The following is a 21418-nucleotide window of genomic DNA, read 5'->3' as shown; positions in this document are numbered from 1 at the left end:
AGCCATCCCATTTTAATAGCCAGGTCGACATTGAATTGTAATGCAGGAATGTCTGTGATGGGTCGTAAGGTATCCTCATTGTGTGTGACCAATTCATTGCCTTCCCACTTGAAGTCTACGTAGGTTCTCTTCCCATCAGACGTGACATATTTGGCACCTAATTTGGGTCCATTGTCCGCGAAGATGCGTTGTCTCTGGAAATAGGCGATCATGGATTTCATGAATCCAACTCCATCCACGTTTTGGAACACTTCTTTGAGAGCCTCCGTATCGAATCGGGTGGCTCCAAGATTATGTCCGCTACCGAAGAGGCGTCGCCACACGTAAGCGGCCAAGGTGACTTTTTTATCGTTAGGATCAGTCGGCGACAAGGAAAAAAGCGTCACTTGATCATCCGGCAAGGTGATGCTGCTCATACCCACTTTCCATCCTAGTCCCTCAAGGCGTATGGGATTAGGCAACCTGATCTTGAAATTGTTCGCCACGTTTTTAGGAAACTCTCCCTTACTGCTGTGACTGGGTAAGCTGACGTAAAAACTCATCCTTTCTTGAAATGCAGCGTGATCGTGGTCACGCCCGATGCAAAGTCCACCAGTTTTCCGTCGTCCTCAGATACTTGCACCTCAACAATGTCAAAGACGGACGATCGCACCGGTAGATATAGGATGTGTCTCGGTTGAAAGTCGACGACGCTCGGTTCGTAATGAACTTGTTTCAACAGATCCGTGACTTGATTCCCCGTCACCATGCTCTGTCCCACATTCGAATACACGAACAAGGAACGACGGTTCCTACAGAACGCCTCTTCGTAACTACGATCCAGGTTCGTGAAAACCCAATTGATGAAACAGCTCAAATGTAAGGCTCTCGAGTCGATCCTGTAAAAAATCTCGTCCCCATTATTCGTGGCCACGACCAAGTCCGTGGCATTGGGTACGACCTCTGTGGGAAATTCTTTTCTCAAGTTGGGTCCCATGACGTAACCAGGTTGTCCGTTTTGCAACGTTCCCAGCTTGATCCATTTCATCTTCTTGGCCAATTCCATGCCGATGGACATCTGTGGATACCTAGCATTATCATTGATCTTGAGAGTGGTGCACGTTCTCGAGTTGTCGATGACGCATTCTCCATGCTCTGCACGACGCATGACCGTGTACAGCAATTCGGTGGGATCGTTGGCATTGCTCTTTTTCTTGAACATTTGCAGACCGTGCACCGTTTGATCCCTCAAACCCATCATGTATCGATCTCGTATAATGTTCATGAACTCGGTACCAGTACTAGGTGTGAAGTCCAAATCACCTTCCTTAATCTGGATCGTTTCTTCTGTGTAGAGGTTGTGTTGAGGATTTAACAGCACCAACCACCAGAATTGAAACAGAATATTATCTCCATAGTCCATCTTACGCACCGCAGACGGAAACGAGAGGTCGCTGACACCCACTTTCCATCCCGGTTCTCTCAACTGCAACGGGTTCGGCAGACGGTTCTTGAAACTGTTGGCCTTGTTGTCCTGAAACTCTTTCGTGCTGGCATTGCTCATCACCTGCACGTAAAGTTCACTGGGAGACTCACCCATCCTTAAAGTGTAATGTCACCGAGGTCACGCCCGAGGCAAAATCCACCAGTGTTCCATCGTTCTCTGCCAATTGCACCTCCAATATATCCATCACGTTGCTTCGTACGGGTTTATATTGTATGTGAGTGGGTTCGAATGTCACCTTGTCAGGGTCGTGAGGGACTTCTCTCAAGAGGTCCGTCACGCGATTCCCCGTGATCGTGCTGCGTCCTACATTCGAATACAAGTACATGGGTGGGCGAATACTAGGACTGACTTGGACGTCACCCCCATAGTGCTCATCGTAGATCTCGTCCAGATAATCAATGTGCCAATTGCAATAGGGACTGAGCTGTAAGGACCCATCGTTTGTGATGTTCCAAAAATTCGTGGATTGCACGTTGAGTTGATCCTTCCAATCGAGTTTGAAAGGGGGCACCACATCGTCCTTGAAGAGTTTAACCACGTGATGACCCAATCTGTAATCGGATAGTCCAGGCTTTTCAACCCACTTGAGTTTCTTGACCAATTCAGGACCAAACCATATTTTCGGACGCAATAGTACCGTGTCACCGGGAGTTTCATCGAGGAAAGTATCCGTATTGTCGATGATTAATGTGTCCCCTTCCCATCGAAACACTGCGTAGTACTTCTTCCCGTCGGCAGTGCGTAGAGTTTCTTTTTCATTTTCCATGAAGTGCGTCAGACGATCTTGGTAACGACCCACCAAGTATCGCATGAGCGATTTCCCACTCGTGACTTTGACTCGGTCCTCGTGAAGATCTGACCCGCTGACGGTAAAGGTGTTACGGTAGGGATTAGGATACCATCTACCGTCTGAAGCCTGTGTTTGTGTTTCCATACTCCATTTAAATTCAATTAGCTTGTCGTCGTCTTCGAAGAGGTGGGGTCGGTGAGGTAGATGTTGGAAACGTCGAGGGGGTGGAGGTGGATAAGAAACACTACTCAAACCCACTTTCCACTCCTTGTCGGACTCAAACAGGAGCGGGTTCGGCAGACGGTTCTTGAAACTGTTGGCCTTGTTGTCAGGAAACTCGCTGGTGCTAGCATTGCTCATCAACTGCACGTAAAAGTCTCTCATTGTTTCTTAGTCTTGGGCTTTTGGGTCACGTACAAGCCTTTTTTATCCACCCAACTGTCGTACTTGACTGGCCAACCTTTCCATCGCACAAAGACTTTATCCCCTTTTCGTTTGACGATCTTCTCGATGCGGAACAGATCGTCGTCTTTCACGTTCACCTTTTGCAAATCCTGCGCGTAAAACGTGCCCTCGACCGCAGTGCCGTCCCATTCTTCCACTTTGTACGTGGTGACCTTCCCAGGACGCACCCTACGTATCACAAACACCTCCTCGGTCCAACCGGGTAAATACCCTTTCTTGAACTGACGGAACTTCTTGTTCAATCTCACACGATCACCGACGTTGAGTGGGGGTCGTCTCGATGTTTTACCCTTTTTCTTTCCGTAAAGAGTCTCCCAGACGTCCTCGCTATTGTCTAAAGTCACTTTGTCGGGAGCCATCTTGATACTGCGATGATACGACCGATTGTACCCTCGGACTAGATCTTGTAACACAGGTACAAACTTCAACGTATTCTTCACGGTGAAGTACCGGTACAAACGTTCTTTCAGTGTCCGATTGAACCGTTCCACCACACTGGCTTTCGTATCCCCACGCGTCGAAAAATGATGAATGCCTTTCTGCTTCATCAAATCCTGAAACGTCTTGTTGTAGAATTCCTTCCCGTCGTCCGTCTGGAGATTGAGGGGTTTCTATCTCCTTTCAAAATCTTAGCCATGCCCTCCGTCACCGCTTTACCCGTCTTGCTCTTCAAGGGTTGGACCCAGGCATGCTTGGAAAACACGTCCACGACCGTCAATAGATAACGGAACCCTCGATTGTACCTGGCAATGTTGCCCACCTCGATCAGGTCGGCCGTCCACTGCTCGTCGATACCGAACACCACCACCGGGGCCGTGGGAAACCGACGACGTCTGGGTTTGTGCAACGTGTACCCCAAATCACGCTGCAGGACCTCTCTTGCCCGGGGTACCGAGATCTTATTGGCCTTAGCGAATCGCGTCAGACCACCCAGACTACCGGGTCTGGAAGGATCCCTATACCGTCCCAGTAACGTTCCGGTCGAAAGCGGCTTTTGCTTCTTCTTTTGACTTTTCTTCATAGTCGATAAAGTTTGTACACGCACCGTCTCCACAACTCGGAACGTTGCTCCCGTACCTCGAGATACTTCTTAAATGAATCGGGCTGGCGTTTCAACCACAAGATATAAACGACAAAACGCATCACGTTGGGTTCGACGTCGGTATAGTCAAACACCTCCAAGGGCGAATCGCTTAAATCGTATGGGATGGGTTCACCCTGACCGTATCGTGTATAGACACTAGCGCACTTGTAACACAAGGTCGTCCAACACCATCGATCGGCTAGGGTCGTGCACATTCTCGAGATGAACCAACTCAAAGCATGAGACATGATGATCATTTTAAACCCAATTTTTTATTCAAACTTTCTTATATAGGTACAAAACGTCGTGCCTGATTGGTTCTTACGTAAAAATAGACTCTGATTGGATAACACGAAAAAGAAGGCAAAAAAATACCTAGTCTGAATCTGTAAAGTAATCAACGTGTTCCTTGATCTTAATATCTCGTCCGTACTCATTATCACAGTCTTCCTCGTAGGTATCCATAGCATAATATCTACAATTTTTCCAGCAACATTCCCCTTTACCGGGTCTCCACTTCAGGGCTTCAACCTCGTTCCCCTTCACATAGAATGCTTGTCGCATACTCTCCTTACACTCACCACACAGGTCATCCTCATCCGCTTCAATGGCACGAAAGAAAAACCGATCCTTCCACAGATTACGCTGATGCATGAGATCATAGATCAACTCTTCCAACTTCAGACACGTTTCCCTGTAATCTCCCTTTCTGAAAGTCAGTAACTCTGCCACCCTGGGACTCTCGTCGGACTCCAACACCCGTCGTGATAGATCGCGCGCGAACCGCAAGGGTTCAAACAGATCACGGATGGCCTCACTCATACTGTACGTGAGGTGATTCGTGGCTATCAAACAGACACGCTCAGCGTCCACGATGGGATCCCGACAAGGAACGAATTTGAATTGACCGCTACCACTTCTGTACATCACGCGACACCACTCACCACAGAACAAAAACACGTGTTCGTTCTTCTTCATCATCTCCAAAATCGTACCACCCCAGTCAGGACGACGTCTCATCAAGAGCTCAAAAGACCACAGACTATCGGGTATTTGACCTAACGGCTCGAAGAGATTGTCAAAAATGTACAGGTCCACTCGGACATCCTGAATGGCATCGAGATCTCTTAACGTGTGTACCTTCTGATCCAATATCTGATTCATGAGGTCACCAATCTGGTTCGAGTTGCTATAGTAATTCATCTCTGCACCCCCTCAGACAAACTCGTTAAACTTCTTTCCTTCTCGATCCGCTCGCTTCGTGATCTCCAAGCCAGATAAATGAGGATAGCAATCACGCACACCCCAGTCAATCAAGTGCCTCTGGAGCCTATAGTACAAAGGAGAGACAAGACGTGTCTCCAAATCAATGATCCTAGCGTGTAAAGGGTATTTTTTGCCTTCTGTTTCGACTGAATCCACTACGGCATAAGCTCTATTCAGCTGCTCTCTCAGATCTTCAAGGATCTCTTGCAAGTCTCTCTCATCCAAAATCCTAGGATTCATCACCGCGAATGATTTTCACTGCGTCGTGCGTGCTCCTTTTATACCCCGCGCGTCACCTCCACATTCACTCAGTACGCGTACTTTCACGGATCACGCGCTCCTTTTTTAAAACCAATCGAAATGAAGACAATCACATGACACGACTCTGATTGGGTTGCCAAAATTGCCTATAAATTAGAAACGCGTATTCCAACACGAGTCACTCTTCAACAGAAGTCGTCATGGATTCACACGTCGAACCCGTCAAGAAAAAGAAAAAAATGTCCAAAAAGAAACTGGAACTGCACTTACACAAGAGAGTGGAAAGAGAAGGTAAACTACAATCCACTTTAGATAGATGGTTATTTAAAAAACCTCGTGCCAGACTCCGTTTCAAAGAACGCGTCCTCCTCAAAGAGATCACCCCGGACTCTGTCAGTTGGACCACCGTCCCTCTCAAAGGCTTCTCGGAACCCTTGAGCGCCTTTTCCATCCAACGCCAAGAAGTCAAACGCCAAATGAAAAGTAACCATGCCCAGCGAAGGCAAAGACTGACACTCAAAAACATTCGAAAAACCAGACACGTCCTAGAAACCATGCTAAGAGAAAACACCTTGATGGGATACTAACTCTATATTTCATCATATAGACAATGAAAAGCTACCTGCCATTCAAGGTGGATGCATGACCGTGATCAGTGAATCACCTCCTCGAACCGTACAAGTCCTGGAGCCCCTGGGACTCGATAGGTTCAAGAAAGACAACCTCATAGAACTACCGCCTGAAGTGGATCACCTAGGAGAATCAACCGAAGTCAAAGTGTTGGAGGAATTCGACCCCGATCAGTTCCTGAACCAAATGACCCCCCAAGTTCCCATCTGCCCCCGATGTATGGTACCCATGAAATACGGATGTGTGAAAACCAAAGAAGGGGGTACCTGGTTTGAGTATTACCGATGTCCCTCTGAACGATTCTACACCAAGTGTTATGTGACCTGTGGTGTTAACGAAGGTGTGAGTGCCTACCTGAAACGCGTCGACGAACAGACCCACCCCTGCTACAGGAACATCGACCCAGCCCGTTTCCGATGTCTATGCAACAAGTCCCTGGTCTTAGCCACCTCACACTCCCAGTCCAACCCAGACAGGCTCTATCTCAAGTGTCCCAAGCGTAATTGCAAGTTCTTTCAATGGATCAACGAATACCCGCGCGGGATAGCCCAAGACATACTGATTCATGGACAGAACCCAAACTAAGAATGGCAGGGTAGCGCAGTGGAAGCGCGTTGGGCTCATAACCCAGAGGTCCGAGGATCGAAACCTCGCCCCGCCCATTTTAACACAGACACAGTTTTTTTTAAAAAACACTCCGTTTTTTATTTTTTTCTACACATTAAGTAAACTATCATTTGCATCTATCATAGATCTCATTGTCACTTGATTACATTGGTTAAACGTGCTGTAATAAAAGTTAATTACACCGACATAGCGTTTCGCCGTCTTCTTTTGTTTTCGAGTCCACGTAGACTGGAACGGCTCGAAACCGTAGCACAACATCATTCGATGAAACGTGATCCTGTCTACAGGCGGCTTTACTGACTGGTTCCAAACAAGGTTCTTGCGAATAGCCTTGATGGCATTAAACAATGTTCTTCCAAACACTTTCTCCGCAACGCGATATTGGCGTATGCTGCGCGTCCAATTCTCACGCTGTTCGTCCACGAAGCACATGATCTGGTGCAACATCACCTCGAGCTGACTGGAGTCATTAAAACGGATAAACCACCGACGGCCCGACAACAAATCTCGGATCGGGAAATCCATCGCTTCGTAAAAGCGGGTCCATGGCTCGTCCATCATATAGATCGCCTCATCGTAGGTCACATCAGGTTTTCTCGGCACGTGGTTTTGCAGACCAATCTCTCTCAAGGCCATGATAGCGCTCAATACAAGTTCAATGACTCAGAGTGAAGAGCGGACGAGGTCGATCCGCTTTATAAAGTCACACACCAACCAATCACAGCTCAAGTAGATGTCACGTGGTATGAGTAGACCCAGGGGATAGGGGGGTATCCCCCCAACCACACCCCCCCGGTCGTAGACTGGACACTATCTTGCCGTGACTATAAAACGATCTGATCGTTCACTCCAAGTCATTCAACTTGTATGGGAGCCCATTACAGAAGACTCTGGACAATCACGTTGCTGTATCTTCTCAACGTCCCAAGTGAGTAATGGAATCGTTAGAGCATTGTAATTACGAGTTAAGCACCTTGAGAAATCGAGTGAGTGAGTGGATGAAGGATGAAGAAGAGACCCCTTTGTACAGGGACCTAGAAAACCTTTTAGGTTTCATCGGGGTGGCTCTGGACGCAGTCGATCTTTTATCCCTCGAAGAGAGGTTGACGGGCGCCGACGAGGACGACATAAATGATCTAGTGATTCATGTAGACTGGGTACGAAACGTATACAGACAATTATTATGAAAATATTTTTTCAGACATGGAACACGACCATTGCTACGTATGCAAACAAAAAAGGCCATGCTGTCGCCAATCAATCCTCGAATTGGGTAGAAATGGGACCCACGACAAATCAATACGCCCCGTCAAGGGACAGTTGAGAGAAGCCTGGGGACTAGGGTGCGTATGGAAAACCTGTTGCGGCGCCATCTATGGCATGTACATCAACACGGAAACTAACCGTTACGAACCCGTCTTCCTGGGAAACCACTATGCTGAGGCCCTGTCACGTGTCAATCATGTTAAATCGTTCTTGTAAATAAAAGGGCGCAGGTCACTATGATCTTGCACACGTCCCACTATGTAAAATCAAGTCGTGCTCAATAAAAAATGTTGTTGTTCCATTTTTCAGACTCATGTCATTCGCTAACCCAAAGTGTCTATGGTGTAAGGAAGGATTCACCCCTAATCACAGTATCAACGACTACTTTGTGAGCATTTGTTGCGACCAATTCTATCACGGAACCTGTAGAGCACGCCACTCGCCAACACACTGCCCTCATTGCAAAACCGTGAATTTCGGTGAACCTCACGATGACCTCCCCAAAACCAAGTCCTAAAGAGGTAAGCGCTTCAACGGTCTAAAACGGTTAAAAATTGAGTCGTGGTCTTTAAAAATTTTTATTTTTTCCCTAGAGACCCCTGGCCTGTAAAATCAAATTAGATGAACCACACCCAGGCGAAGATGTCACGCTCCTCTTCCTAGCCCAACATTTTCCCTACCCGTGGTACCTGAGAAAAGACCTCTCAGACCTATGGCCCTTCGGACGCGTGTTCGAATCCTCCTCAGGCCTTCACGGAGAATTTATTGCCCCACAGACCATGATGCTATCCCTCGTGCACCTAGGAACCCATGACGTGCAAGCCCTAGGCATAATGAAAGATATCACACAACAAACCATGTATATTCTCTCGTTAAAGGATCTTTATTAAAAAATGTTTTTTCATTCTGTGGGTTGTCGTGGTGAAATTTCCTTCACAAATGCTTGGTACGCCAACTCTTCTCTATCAGCAGCATCGCCCCTCCACTCCTTCCATCCTGCCAAAAATCCATCCGGCAAATTCTCCAAACACACAGGGTCATTAAACGATCTTGACGTGTCCGCAAGCATCTTATCAGACAGCATTCTTCGGAACCTCATCGCCTCATCCGCCAGCTTCGTCACTTCTTTCTTCAGGACAACATCCATGGCGTCAGAAATCGCGGTACTCATTATCCTTCCAAGAATACCCTCATGAACTGCATTAAACGCTCTCTCTGCAAAGTCTTTGTCGCGCTGCAACACCTCTTCAGCAACACTCTCCACCTTCGCCTTGATATCCCTTGTTGGCAACTTCATTCTTGTCGATACACAAAAACAATACTCACTCGATACTCCCACAAACCCCTTTTTATAACTCCTATACGAACCTCGATTTCAGGTATTGGCTAGCGCCCTATTTGGACATGCACGTGACCTTCTCTGCGCATGCGCGACCTATTTTATAAATAGGCGCCATCTTGTTTATGCAAATTAGCAAATCCTGCAATCTGATTGGTCGAGAGCCTTTTTTAATGATATGCATCGCCTTCTGATTGGCTACCACCCCTATGGGCGTCCTATACTACTGACCTGGCCTCTGGCAGCGAGGCTGGAGTTGACCTTGTTTTGATACAGACCTCACTGCTTTTGTCATGTAAATGCATCTAGTTGGCATCAGAACAACTTGTTTTACACAACAAAAGCAGTGAGGTCTGTAACAAAACAAGGTCAACTCCAGCCTCGCTGCCACCCAAAGGCCAGGTCACTGAGCAGACAACTGTAAAATGGTCTATTACATCTGTAATCAAAACTATAACAAAATTCTCAAACGTGATTGGCTATCAGCAGCCCGATTTGAGTATTAATTGGACAGTGTAAACGTTTCATGCTTGTAATTGGACAGTACGCGTCATTTTGCGCGCGCTGTTGCGGTGCACTTTGTTGAGTACACTGCTGTGTTTTTCAGCATTCATAACGATGTCTAATCGTTCAGCGCTCAATCGATGGTTTGTTCGTTTCTCGAATTTTGTCATAGTTTTGATTAATTGGTAACAGGACATCGTGTCGTCCAATTCGGTCTGTAATCAAACTCGTGATTAACAAATCGGACTCCCGCTTCGCGGTCGTCCGATTTTGTTAATCACTCGTACGATTACAGACCGAATTGGACTCCACTCAGTCCTATTACCATTATAAATATCATCTGAAATATCTGCTGAATTTGGTTTCTTCCCTGTAAGTACCAAAATGAAAGCACTTTGAGCTTGTGCTAATCTATTCCGCTGGTTAAAATCTTATATTATGTCATTTCTTTATTTATTTGCTTCATTTGTGATGGCAATCTTCTGTTGTTGAGGGAAGACCCGAGCCAAATCTGGAATCGATGGAAACATCTGTGGAGCGGCCATCCAGATGGCTTTGAAGAGATTTCACTGGTCTTAGCGTGTCGATCGATAAGTACTTATGGCGGATCGATCGTGTTTTCACTATGCGAAAGAGGCGAACTCATTTATGTAAGAACCCCTGACGAGTATATAGGTTATTAATTATTTTTAGTGCCAGCGGTTTTCCAATTATAATTAAATTTCAACCTGCAAAATATACCTGCCGATCGTGTTGCAACTCAGGGATGCTGCAAGGAGTGCAAGTCATATTATTATCATCTGCGTACATTCTTACGGTAGCATAATCGGCTATAGTGGTAAGATCATTTATGTATATTAAAAACAAAAGTGACCCAAGGGCCCTGGAGAATTCCACACCTGAGAATGGCTTTCTCAGAGAGTACTCCGCTTGTGTACACGATTTGAAATCTGTTTAATAAATAGGATTTAAACCATTCTAAGGCATGGCCGCGAATTCCAATATACTCTAATTTCGTTAGTAAAAGCTGGTGGTCTACTGTGTGAAAGGTGTTCTTGAGATCTAAGAATACAATTCCACTAACCAGTCCCCTATCAATATTAAAACACCACTGATTGGTAAGATCAAGAAGAGCGGTTACTGTTGAGTGGAGAGATCTAAAGACAGATTGACGAGAATCTAAGAGTCACTGACTGGAAACATCGAGAATGGCTGGCCAGGTTAGAAAAATCGTAAATCCTGAAACTTTGCCTGAAGAACGCTTTTAGGGAGCCACTTTCGAAAACATTATTCCGATATTCTTAGAATTTAAAGTCTTCGAGGAATTCACAAAAAACGAAAATATAGCTTTTTACCTCATTAAATATGCAAAAAATATTTGGAAAATTGACAAAGTTCTCGGTATTCGCATTGAAACAATTTACAAAACTAGAACTCGGGGTAAACTTAGCATAAGAGCTTCACTTTTCTTCTATCTAACAATTAGAAGTTTTAAATTTTTCAAGCATTTTGAAGGATTCCGTCGACCGTTGAAGAATTTCCTTCTAAAGCCCTTATGAAAACGACAAAAATTGCGTAGTTTTACGGGCTTAAAACGCATCTTGGTATGTCCAATATGGAGCTAAAACAAGTACTGTGCAAAAGGGTGTCGTTTCTACTATAATAATATGGAAAAAAATTTCTGGGCAATCGAGGTTCACACTGGTAAAATGCAAAAGTTCGCGACAGTCTCTTCTCAAATTTGCATAATGCGGCATGTTCAAAGAACTCTATTGTTGAGCACTATAGTCTGTTTATGTTCCATGTGAGTTGATGCATGTCGTTATTAAAACGTTGTTTCATTATTTCACGCTAGATACAAAAAAGCTATAGGAAAAGCCCAAAATATAAGTTCAAAGTTACATAGATTAAACACGCTACATGTATTTCTTGACCGGGCGTCACATAAGATATATTTTCAGTTAGCTCCAATTGGAATTCCTCGATTATTGAGGTTTGGACACTTGCTCATAATAGAAACATATAGGGGTTTGTCTTTCCCATCTATACACACTCCATTAGTCTGCAAATATTCGAAAGGAGACAGGTCTCTTAAATTATTTTTTAACCATTGTGTCGATTTTGATCTTGATGGAAAACGGATTAATTAGGTGCACTAAATGAAACGAAGAGGTTTTATTAACGTGATCCAGCTAGACCAAGGAAGCAGGTTTTCTTGAAAAATAGAGTAAGACTGTTTGATGTCTATCCCGCGATCTGGCCTCGGTTGGAATTCGGCCTAGCCCAAATGTCCTGCTTCTGCTGTGCCGAACTCGAATATATTCGGCCCAGCAGTGGCATGACAAAAAAAAAAGCTATGAAAGATTCAAACGTCGAATTGATTCATTCGCGCAGAAGATCGGAAGAAGTTTGCTTTGCTGAAGACCTTTTAAATGCTGGAAAGCAACTGCAGCTGATGCAGCAGGATATGAATTCACAGGGACGGTGGAGTCTTTTCTCAAGTGAAGGGAAGGGGGTGGAGGGGACTTGAAAACGAGCGGTGCCGGCGCAAGTTTGTAGAGGGGTCTAAGAGCATCCTTCCTCCAAAAAACATTTTAAATCTAGGGGCTCGGATATGGTATTTTTGACAGTTTCCATGGTGTAGTTCTTAAGAAAATCAACCTGGTGGATGAACTATAAAACAAAATAACAGGTACTTTTAGTGCATTTACAGCAATATATTTCTCAGCCCTCCATGATATATCACGGCCTCAGTACTGACTGACCTGCGCTTTTACACAAGCCCCCCCCCCCCCCCCCCCCGTGTGTGGGAAGGAAGTACACGCTGCGGGAAGGTTAAAACTATGTAAACATGGAAAGCTTCCTACAGATTTGGTACGAGGTTGTAGCTTTGTAAATTCTTGGTAAATCTGTAGTCAATCAGACTTTTTTCGTTAATTTTCTTTTCCTTCTTCTTCATTTCTTCATTTGTACCTCATACTAAAACAAGATAAACTGTCATCGTGGTAAAAAGTGGAGGGGAGGGAGGGGGGGAGCTTAAGCCCCTACCCCGTCTTCGCCGCGGCCGTCCCTGGTTCAGTTCGGCACGTGCATGGCAAGAGCACGCCGTTCGAAACCAAGTCGCGCTACTGCCGTGCGGAACAGCATTAGGCCTGCGGTGCTATAAGTAGTCGTGCCGACTTTAATTCAGCCTGCCGAACTGAGTGCATGCATGGTTACAAACGTCGTGCTATATCCGCACTTGAGTCGAAGTTCTCGGTATTCGCATTGAAACAATTTACAAGACTAGAACACCGGATAAACTAAGCGTATTGAAAGCTTTATATCAATTAAATTTTGAGGGATTCCGTCGACTGTCGAAGAATTCAAGCCCCTATAGAAACGGCAAAAACTGCGTGATTTTACGGGCTTAAGAGGCGTTTTAGCTTGCCCAATATCGGGTCGAAATAAATACTCTGATTAACTTTTGGTCTTCTTCAATCAGTATTTGGAACAAAAACTCTGAGCAGTAAGAACGGGCGCCAGCAAACACGAACGTTTTTAAGGCTAGGTGAACTTTTTTTGCATAATTAACGAAAATTGAAAATTCTCTTCATAGAATGACTACTCGATATATTTCTAACAGTGTTTTTTGTCGTTGTTGGTGTCTTTGATTACTTCGCCTTAATAGTTTCCAAATAATAAAGAAAGAGGGAAAATCGATGGTTAAGGTGGCTGAACACAGTTTTTGATACCTGTGTTTGATTCACCTTTTTCTCTAAAACCCTTGATCCCTCGGTCGTCAAAAATGGCAGAAAGCAAGTTAACAACACAAAATTTGGTTTTTTGATGGTTAAGCTGACGTATGTGCCGTTGCCATGGCAACATGAATAAATATAAACAGGCCTTTAAGATCGGTTTTGTTTATTTGTAGAAAATCTAGTCATTAGATTTTCTTTATAATTTGCATGCAACAAGGTTGTAACGATTCTCACAAGTTAACACCATTTTGCTAATAATTTAACAGAGAGATCTTTAATTATCCCTGGTTGAATGTTCACTGGAATATCTAGAATTTCCTTTGTTAAAGTTCAATTATTTTCAATATTCCAGATACTTATTTCCTAAAGTATTTTCGTGCCAAATTTTGTGAAATTCTAAGGAGTGGTTCTCGAGAAATAGGCGTATTTCCGAGAGTGCAATTTTTCATTCAATCGCAATTTTTTGACTTACTACGCATGCGCTGCATTCAACTGGGTTCTTTCGGTAACAAAGAAAAAGCTGAGAATTGCTGGGTTCTTTGCATCGTTACCTTTTCTAGCATATCTCTATAATAAAAGACTAAAGCCATCAATACACTGCGTTCAATTATAGAGAAAAATAGCACATATCGTGTGGCTGTTGAGTAAATAAAATGATCGCTCTATTGACGGCATGTTTGTTTTTTGCAATCCCTTGTGCACGCGCTGAATTGCATCAGCAAAAGCGCGCGCGAAAACTGTGTTCGGCCGACTGTTCGGCCACCTTAAACTGACAACCGTTTACATAACACATTAGTCCCTGTCATATTTTTCGGCTCAATCCCCGTAAAAGGTACCGCAAAAGCTCTCGCGGTGGACCTTTTGAAGATTAACCCCGAAAATGTACGACGAGCACCCCCGCTATTTTATATGAGTCTTCCCCCCCCCCCCCCCCCCGCCCCCTCCCCGGAGTATGAATAAAGTTTGCATGTCGCGTAGCGCGACTTGGCTTCGGCGAGCTCTTACGTACCGTACCGAACTGAATTCATAGCCTGCTGCATCAGCTGCCGTTGCTAATATTTGTAGCATTTAAAATGGCCTTCAGCAAAGCAAGCATCTTCCGATCTTCTGATTGATTGAACTCGACGTTTGGAATCACCGCTGTTCTCTTGTCATTGCCGCTGCCGGGACAAATTTATTTAGAAACGCGACGTTTGGAGTAGGCCGAATTCCAACCGAGGTCAGATCGCGGGATCGATTTCAAACAGTCTTACTCTATTTTTCAAGAAAACTTGCTTCCCTGGTCTGGCAGGATCACGTTAATAAAATCTCTTCGTTTCATTTCGGGTATTTAATTAATTGGTTTTCCATCAAGATCAAAATCGAGACACATGTTAAAATTTACTTTAAAAGACCAGCCTCCTCTTGAATATTTGCAGACTAATCGACTGTATATAAACGGGAAAGACAAACCCTGATATGTCTCTATTATAAGCAAGTGTCTAAACCTCAATAATCCAGGAATTCCAATTGGAGCTAACTGAAAATATATCTTACGTGACACCAGTCACGTAATACATGTAGCGTTCGTAGGACTTTTGTTCGTAGGACTTTTGTTAGTGCGCACACGTTCTGCGCATCACACAAGGCATGGTTTAAGTGGCACGCGCGCGCTGGGGTTGACATTGACGCAATCAACTACGCTACCAGGTACACGACTGAAATGAAAGCAAAACTTTTCTACTGTGACCAAATCAACTTTAATGAACCTGTACTTAAACCAGGAACACCAGAATAGCAGCATATCGCTAACCACTAACTGTTAACGTCATACAGCTGAAAAGCTAGCTGTTATCTGTCGGAAATTATGCTGAAATCCAACTGTAAACATGTACCTGCAGATGGCGTAGTGCGAGATACGCCTATGTTTTACTTACTGGGAGGTGACTGGAAAAAATGTAACGGGCACCGTAAAACTTTTCAAAAAAAAAAGCGTCGTTACCCCTACATTTTATGTTATGAAATAGAAGTGGCAAGCCTATTCAACACGTGATTAGTTTCTGGTTGTGAGCAAAAGGTATTTAGACTGTATTTTAGTTGAACCAGAGGAAGGCTGTCAGAGATGCAAAAAGCGCTGTTGCAACGATTTTGTTGTTAAAAATAAACCAAAAATGGTTTTTATGTTACCATTTACAATGTAGCTTTAAGATCGTTATAAATGCGTTTGCTTTTCTGTATGAAAACGCGAATTCTAAGAAATTCTGTGAAGAAATAGACTTTCTTTCTTTTTTTCAGAAAAATGCTGATGTCAGCATTTTTGTTGAGATTGAAGGCTAATTATCTCGAAAAAATGCGTGGCTATCCTAATTTTTCTTTGAGGATTCCAACAGCCCTTGCAAAGATTTGCTTTTTCCGCGTGGTCCTACCCTGGTGCAAAAACCTTTGTATTTAGTAGGCACCGTCCTCAAGTATTCTGCATTTATGGTCGACACAGGAAGGTTTGTAGCAAGACGTGGACCAATTTCAGTGAAATGAACATTAAAGTGTGAAGGTGAATTAATCAACATGACACGAGCGTGGGACAAAGAAAAATTCTGAGTCCCCGACAGGAATCGAACCCATGACCTCCCGAACACCTCCCGAACATTAAAGTGATTTGCAATATGTCCTGCATTTTTCAAGGTAGTGTTGGTTAACGTTAAAATTTCATTAACTTTAGTAACAGCTTATTGTTCGTAATGAAAAGGTCAATCAGAGTAGAGGTGCTACTTGTTATGATAATAATAATCATAATGAAAATATTTATCCAGGGAGCCCACTCGCCTTGGCGGTTTTCAGTGGGGCCCTGCAAATCATAATAAAAATTAAAAACAAGAAAAGGGTTTTAAAAAAATTGATATTACAATATAAAACTAATTTTAAGATAATTTAACAGTTAGATAGGACATGTCATTTTTCATGTCATTGTCTAGGTTGTTCCAGTCCTTAGAGGCTGAAAGTTTGCTTGCCACACTTGGTACGCACGCGAGGAAGGTGTAAATCATTGCTTCCGCGAGTTTGATAAGAGTGAAAACTACTATTGCGTCTAATCTCAAATTTAAAATCAATTTCCCCCGACAGATATTTTTTGCGTCATAACACAAAGATGGAAGTGTCGTCTCTTTGAGAGGGGGTTTAGGTCCAAAGGATCTCGTGCCTCGGTTGATGAGCTTGTTGGTGGTAAATTAAGCAGGATCTTGGTTGCCTTGTTTTGAAGAACTTGCAGACCCATAAGCGTGTCGTTATTTTTGTAACCCCACACTGTGTCACCATAGTCAAAACAGTGGGATGATTGAGCAATTGTATAGTGTTAGCTTAGCATGTAAAGGCAGAAGATGTCGTATTCTCTTTATCATTCCAATCCTTTGATTGATCTTATTCTAGTTATTCTAGTGGGTTGACTTATCACCTGCGTCAATTGGTACGCTTCGATAATATTAATGAGTCGTTTTGTGTACGAGTCGCTATAGGGTCTTGTAGGAGATTACAATTTATATCGTCAGTTATGTAGATATCCGAGTAACCTAATTCAGCCCGGTTTTAAAAGAGATTCAAAAACATCAAAATGCTCGACTGGCGAATGAGGTGGTCGATACCAGCAAAGTACCAAAAATGGCTTGGAATTTGGTTTGTTAATTTCTAGCGCTAATAATTCTAAGGACTCATTTTCTAGATCCCAGAGTCGTCTATAATTTATGCAATTTCGGATGTAAGCGCATTCACCACCTCCACTTGGATTTGGGAGGTGTATTAAAGAATCCGAAATTGTATTGTCTAGCCTAGTCTCATTAACGGCCAGAATATCAAATGTTTGTTTTGTCATAAAGACTATTAGTATATTCTCAGCTCCGACTATTGCATTTCTAGCTCTCTGATTGGCTCAAAAACTCCGACTATGAGCCATTAGTCGGAGTTTTACCTTATATGGAAAACAGTGCGCCAAGTTTAAAAATTTTCCGCTCTGTAAAATTGTTGAAATAAAAATCGGCGGCAAAAACCCGATTAAGAATATACTAAAACAATTATTCCATTCGACCTTGTTGGATATGAAGTGATCATAACCAACTCGCGCTACGCGCTCGTTGGTTATTTATCACTTCATATCCAACGCGGTTTCATGGAATAATTGTTAATTAGTTCGTGTATGTGCCTATACAGACTAGTAATATTGAGAGAACCAATTTTAAAACCTCCAAGATTATGAATTGTTTGAAATGACGTGGCTGGAATAGAGGAAACCGAATTCTCAATCTCCCTATTGGTTTAGATTCAATTACTATTTATGTGGTTTCTAAAATTACCGGCCAACTTGTAGACCCCTGTCCGGTTAAAGGGGTAGGATGGGATGGGATGGGATGGGATGGGATAGGATGGGATAAGACCGCAGGGGTTTAGATTAATATTGGATATGGAATAGGATGGTATTGAGTATGACTAGCTTGTAATTACGTTAATTCTAGCTTATTATACCTGTCTCCAATGACCCTGATTTTCTCCTCTTGACTGGCGTGCAGGAGTGTATCTTTCTCTCTGATGTAGTCATCAACGCATCGCTCTTCGAACACTTTCATTTCAACATTGTAGTTTTCCCCTTCTGGTGAACAAAAACATCAAAAGATATCATAAAAATACAAGCCGCAAGTGCAAACTCAAAAGCCGAATTCTAAACAATTTTATTAGCTTTGTTTAGTCTGGGGTTGGGGCGGGGGGGAGGGTAGAGGGATAGGTGGAGGGTGACGCACACAAAATGCCCTCGCAGATTTTGAACATTGGTAACTTTCTTCGTACAAGCTGCATAAAACGTCTTGAACTTTTCTGAATTTTAGCTGGCAACCGTTTGGTATGACAGTTGACTGTTCACGTGACTTTATAACTCTATGGTAACCGAATTTGACAGCCACGTTAATTAACATTCATTTTTTAACCGTTTCTGATTAAAAAAAAACCCATTTAGTCTGCTGCCACAATGGCTACAATTTTACGCCAAAGTAATATTCTTTTTATTGATTTTTGGTTATTATCGAGTCAATTTACACGATTTTCAGAGGTTTGGAGAAATCGAGCTATCCAAGATGGCGGATACAAGATGGTGGCCTTCTTGGGACAATTTCTTGATGTCCATTGTGTATGACCATCACCCACTTTGCAGACCTTAAAGGAGACACTTTAGGACGAGTTTCCATTTCAAAGCTTAAGATTTCCATTTTTCATAACTAAACGGCCAGACAGCTAGGACAGTTTGTAAACTAGCGAACCATTTGAATCGACCGGTTCTGACAAATGGAACGCGCCATTAGTTTCCTTCACCTCTTTACATATGATAAAAATGTTAGAGTTTGCCCGTTTACAAATAAATTCTTACTTGGCTTGTCAGAGTTAAAACCGTCTTGGTCATTTTCGTCTCGCTGCCTTCGACAGTTTCTGAGCCAGCGATACAAGCCCCGCATGAAATACAAAACGTGATTAACGATGATGAAAGGTGGTACCAAGACAGGCCTCTGCTCATACTCCATAACTAGATAGTACCGCTGATACTTCCAAATCTGATTTGCATTGGCTTGCATCTTCTCGTATGTGTTACTGTGAAGAGAAGTGTTTTGATTATGTGAAACAACGTAAATGTAAAGGTAAGTCAAAACTTATTTTTGGTTTCCTTAATCGTGAGTAGAACAACGTTAACTGGGCCAAGGAGGATTTTCAGTTGTAAACTTTCTGTTATTCTTTCCAAGCGCTGTAAATTGTCAGTAGCTGGAATTAGCGCTAATCTTTCCAAGGCCCTCTTTTCTTGGAGGCAGAATGCCCCGGTTAACCAGGCTACCCGGCTTAAAGGGTTAAAACATAGCTCACCTTAACATGCAACTCGCCTAAGAGGGATAGTCAGTGGGCTATCTTTTAAGCAGCCGCTAAGCACAGCAAACAAGATGACGGACAAAAGAAACTTTTTGACGGCAAATTTAATTTTTTAATTGCTCGTTTCGCTAGCGGCCGCTTTTCAGTATGTAGGGTTGTTATTTTGCAATCTGCTAATTGAGATTAGTCACCAGAGGCAGTTGACGTCAAAAGCTGCCCTGGAATATGACGCTGCTTTCACGGTCTTCTCCCCTCGGCTAGCCGGATTATCCCGGCACGAACCGTTTACATGGCAAAAAGCTATGTTGCCTAGAAGGGTGCCCTTGGCAAGTAGACAGGGTGCTCCGGGAAGGCGGGCTACCCTGTCTAGCATGTAAACGCTTCAATGCGTTTTCTAAAGAAACGAATGAAAAGTTGGCTTTCCCAGGGTATCTCGGTTAGCCGGGTAACTTGGTTTACCGGGGCACACCTCTCTCCATGTAAATATTACCTAACTCGACTCTTTTCGAAAGGAATTACTTTTCGTAATATATCTGACATAGGTGCCGCACATCTTGTAAGACTTAACCTAGCAAACAATTATATAGGTAGCACAAAAGCTTTTATGAATCCGAAATAAAAAATAGAACGTTTCGTGTTATGTGCAAGAAAGTTCACAGTGTACTTATCCACTTACTTGAATATGGCGATAAGAAGATTTAAGAGCAGAATGTTAACGACCAGCAAATAAAACACCGTCAAGAACGACACTACAGTGTCTCCGAAAGAATCGTGTCTTGGTGTGCCAAAAACTGTCGTCGTGTTATCGACTGAAATGAAATTACCCGACCAGTTATCAGTGAGTCATAACAGGCCCCTTAACGGTGGCTGACAAAGGTTTCCAGCACATACTTTGATGGACTAATACTACCACCCTTTATGAGTTGATACGACAAAAGTAAAGCCACGTTAAAAATTTAATTGTTTTTAAAATCTCCTGGGACTGTACTATCCGCATCAGCTTTTGGCTTCGGCACTGAGATGGCGCAAACTTCGGGCTTTATAATTCTCGCTATCATGCCCAACCTCATCCAATAATTGTTTAATGATGATATTTACCTCGACGTCTCTACCTTAATGAATACAGCGTTATCATCTAGCGCATCGATCAAATCGAAACTCCGCTCCTCCCTCTCCTTACTCTGCTCCCGATGGCAGAAGTAGCAAAATATTTGTAACTCAGAAAATGCGTTCTTCTGGAAAGTTTTGGCGGGAAATCGTGCGCGGCCTGCCTAACCCGTGACATAGCACCAGGCAGCAGGTTCGGACTCTCGGGCCAGAACATTTTGCGTGTTGGCCTCGGTAGACTCTATCAGAAATAACTCTGACTATAAAAATAAGCCAAAAAACGGAATGTTTTGGTGTCATCTTGGCACCATTATCAAGTGAAGAATGCAACAGAAAAGATAATTCATACTAAAAGTAAAGGTATGAAATAGAAGAAATTTATTAAGACTAAAAAAAATAAATTATATAAACATACCTCACTGGATTGACACCGAACATTTATTTTTATATATTTTTTACTCTTATTTAATTTCTTTTATTTTACACCTTTACTTTTAGTATAAATTATCTTTTCCGTTGCATTCTTCACTTGATAACAGTGGCAAGATGACACCGAAACGAAGTTCGGTTTTTTCGCTTATTTTTATAGTCAACTGTATTTCCAAATTTAATCTTATATGAAATAACTCCAAACCAAATAAAGGTTCAGTTGTAAATCTGGTTCACTTTACCTCTGAGTCTAGGGAAAAAGCATATATTAGTTATTTCTTACGTGAATAATACAATTCTTACTTATGTCTGGCGCATCCATAAACAGCTCTCCATGAGCCTGGAAATACGGTCTGAAGAAGACCCTAGACGCCATGGACCAGGACGCTAGTTCTAACTGGGGGTAAAGGATAGCTTGCTGTGCGATTCCATAAGCCAAGAAGAAAACTATCATGATCAGTAAGAAATACACCAAGTCCACAGACTGAAAAATTAAAAGAAGAAAAAAATCGCTCTCTGGTCAGTTTTTGCTTGTTATAAGTGACGCTGGAAATTT

The 21418-nt window shown here is 43.1% G+C and overlaps 2 protein-coding genes and 1 non-coding gene across 3 annotated transcripts in view; 2 read left to right on the top strand and 1 right to left on the bottom strand.

Annotated features, from left to right (window-relative positions):
• The window catches only part of LOC110054059 (transient receptor potential cation channel subfamily M member-like 2), a 78559-nt gene that overhangs the window by 31635 nt on the left and 25506 nt on the right, over positions 1 to 21418 (bottom strand). The window contains exons 20-23 of the mRNA XM_089272778.1: positions 21166 to 21346; positions 20003 to 20135; positions 18839 to 19056; positions 17947 to 18070 (exon numbers count right to left, since the gene is read on the bottom strand). Of these exons, the coding sequence (XP_089128904.1) occupies positions 17947 to 18070; positions 18839 to 19056; positions 20003 to 20135; positions 21166 to 21346 (656 nt within the window). The remainder of the gene's footprint in view (positions 1 to 17946; positions 18071 to 18838; positions 19057 to 20002; positions 20136 to 21165; positions 21347 to 21418) is intronic.
• On the top strand, positions 6572 to 6643 carry Trnam-cau (transfer RNA methionine (anticodon CAU)). Its single transcript has one exon. It is a non-coding gene; the product is annotated as a tRNA-Met (tRNA).
• On the top strand, positions 7559 to 8788 carry LOC149102815 (uncharacterized). The gene is made up of 2 exons (XM_089272781.1): positions 7559 to 8396; positions 8469 to 8788. Exons 1-2 carry the CDS (start codon positions 8367 to 8369, stop codon positions 8763 to 8765), a joined length of 327 nt encoding a protein of 108 aa, XP_089128907.1. The 5' UTR covers positions 7559 to 8366; the 3' UTR covers positions 8766 to 8788.

The sequence above is a fragment of the Orbicella faveolata genome, unplaced genomic scaffold (genome assembly GCF_042242905.1).
Source record: "Orbicella faveolata isolate gen_17 unplaced genomic scaffold, um_ofav_v1 contig_35, whole genome shotgun sequence".
Lineage (NCBI taxonomy): Eukaryota > Metazoa > Cnidaria > Anthozoa > Scleractinia > Merulinidae > Orbicella > Orbicella faveolata.
This window is presented reverse-complemented; position numbering and strand designations above follow the sequence as displayed.

Coding starts and splice junctions, on each gene's coding strand:
- LOC149102815 (XM_089272781.1), top strand. CDS start 8,367: ATGACCTCCCCAAAACCAAGTCCTAAAGAG. Junction 8,397..8,468: donor CAAAACCAAGTCCTAAAGAG/GTAAGCGCTTCA, acceptor TTTTTTCCCTAG/AGACCCCTGGCCTGTAAAAT.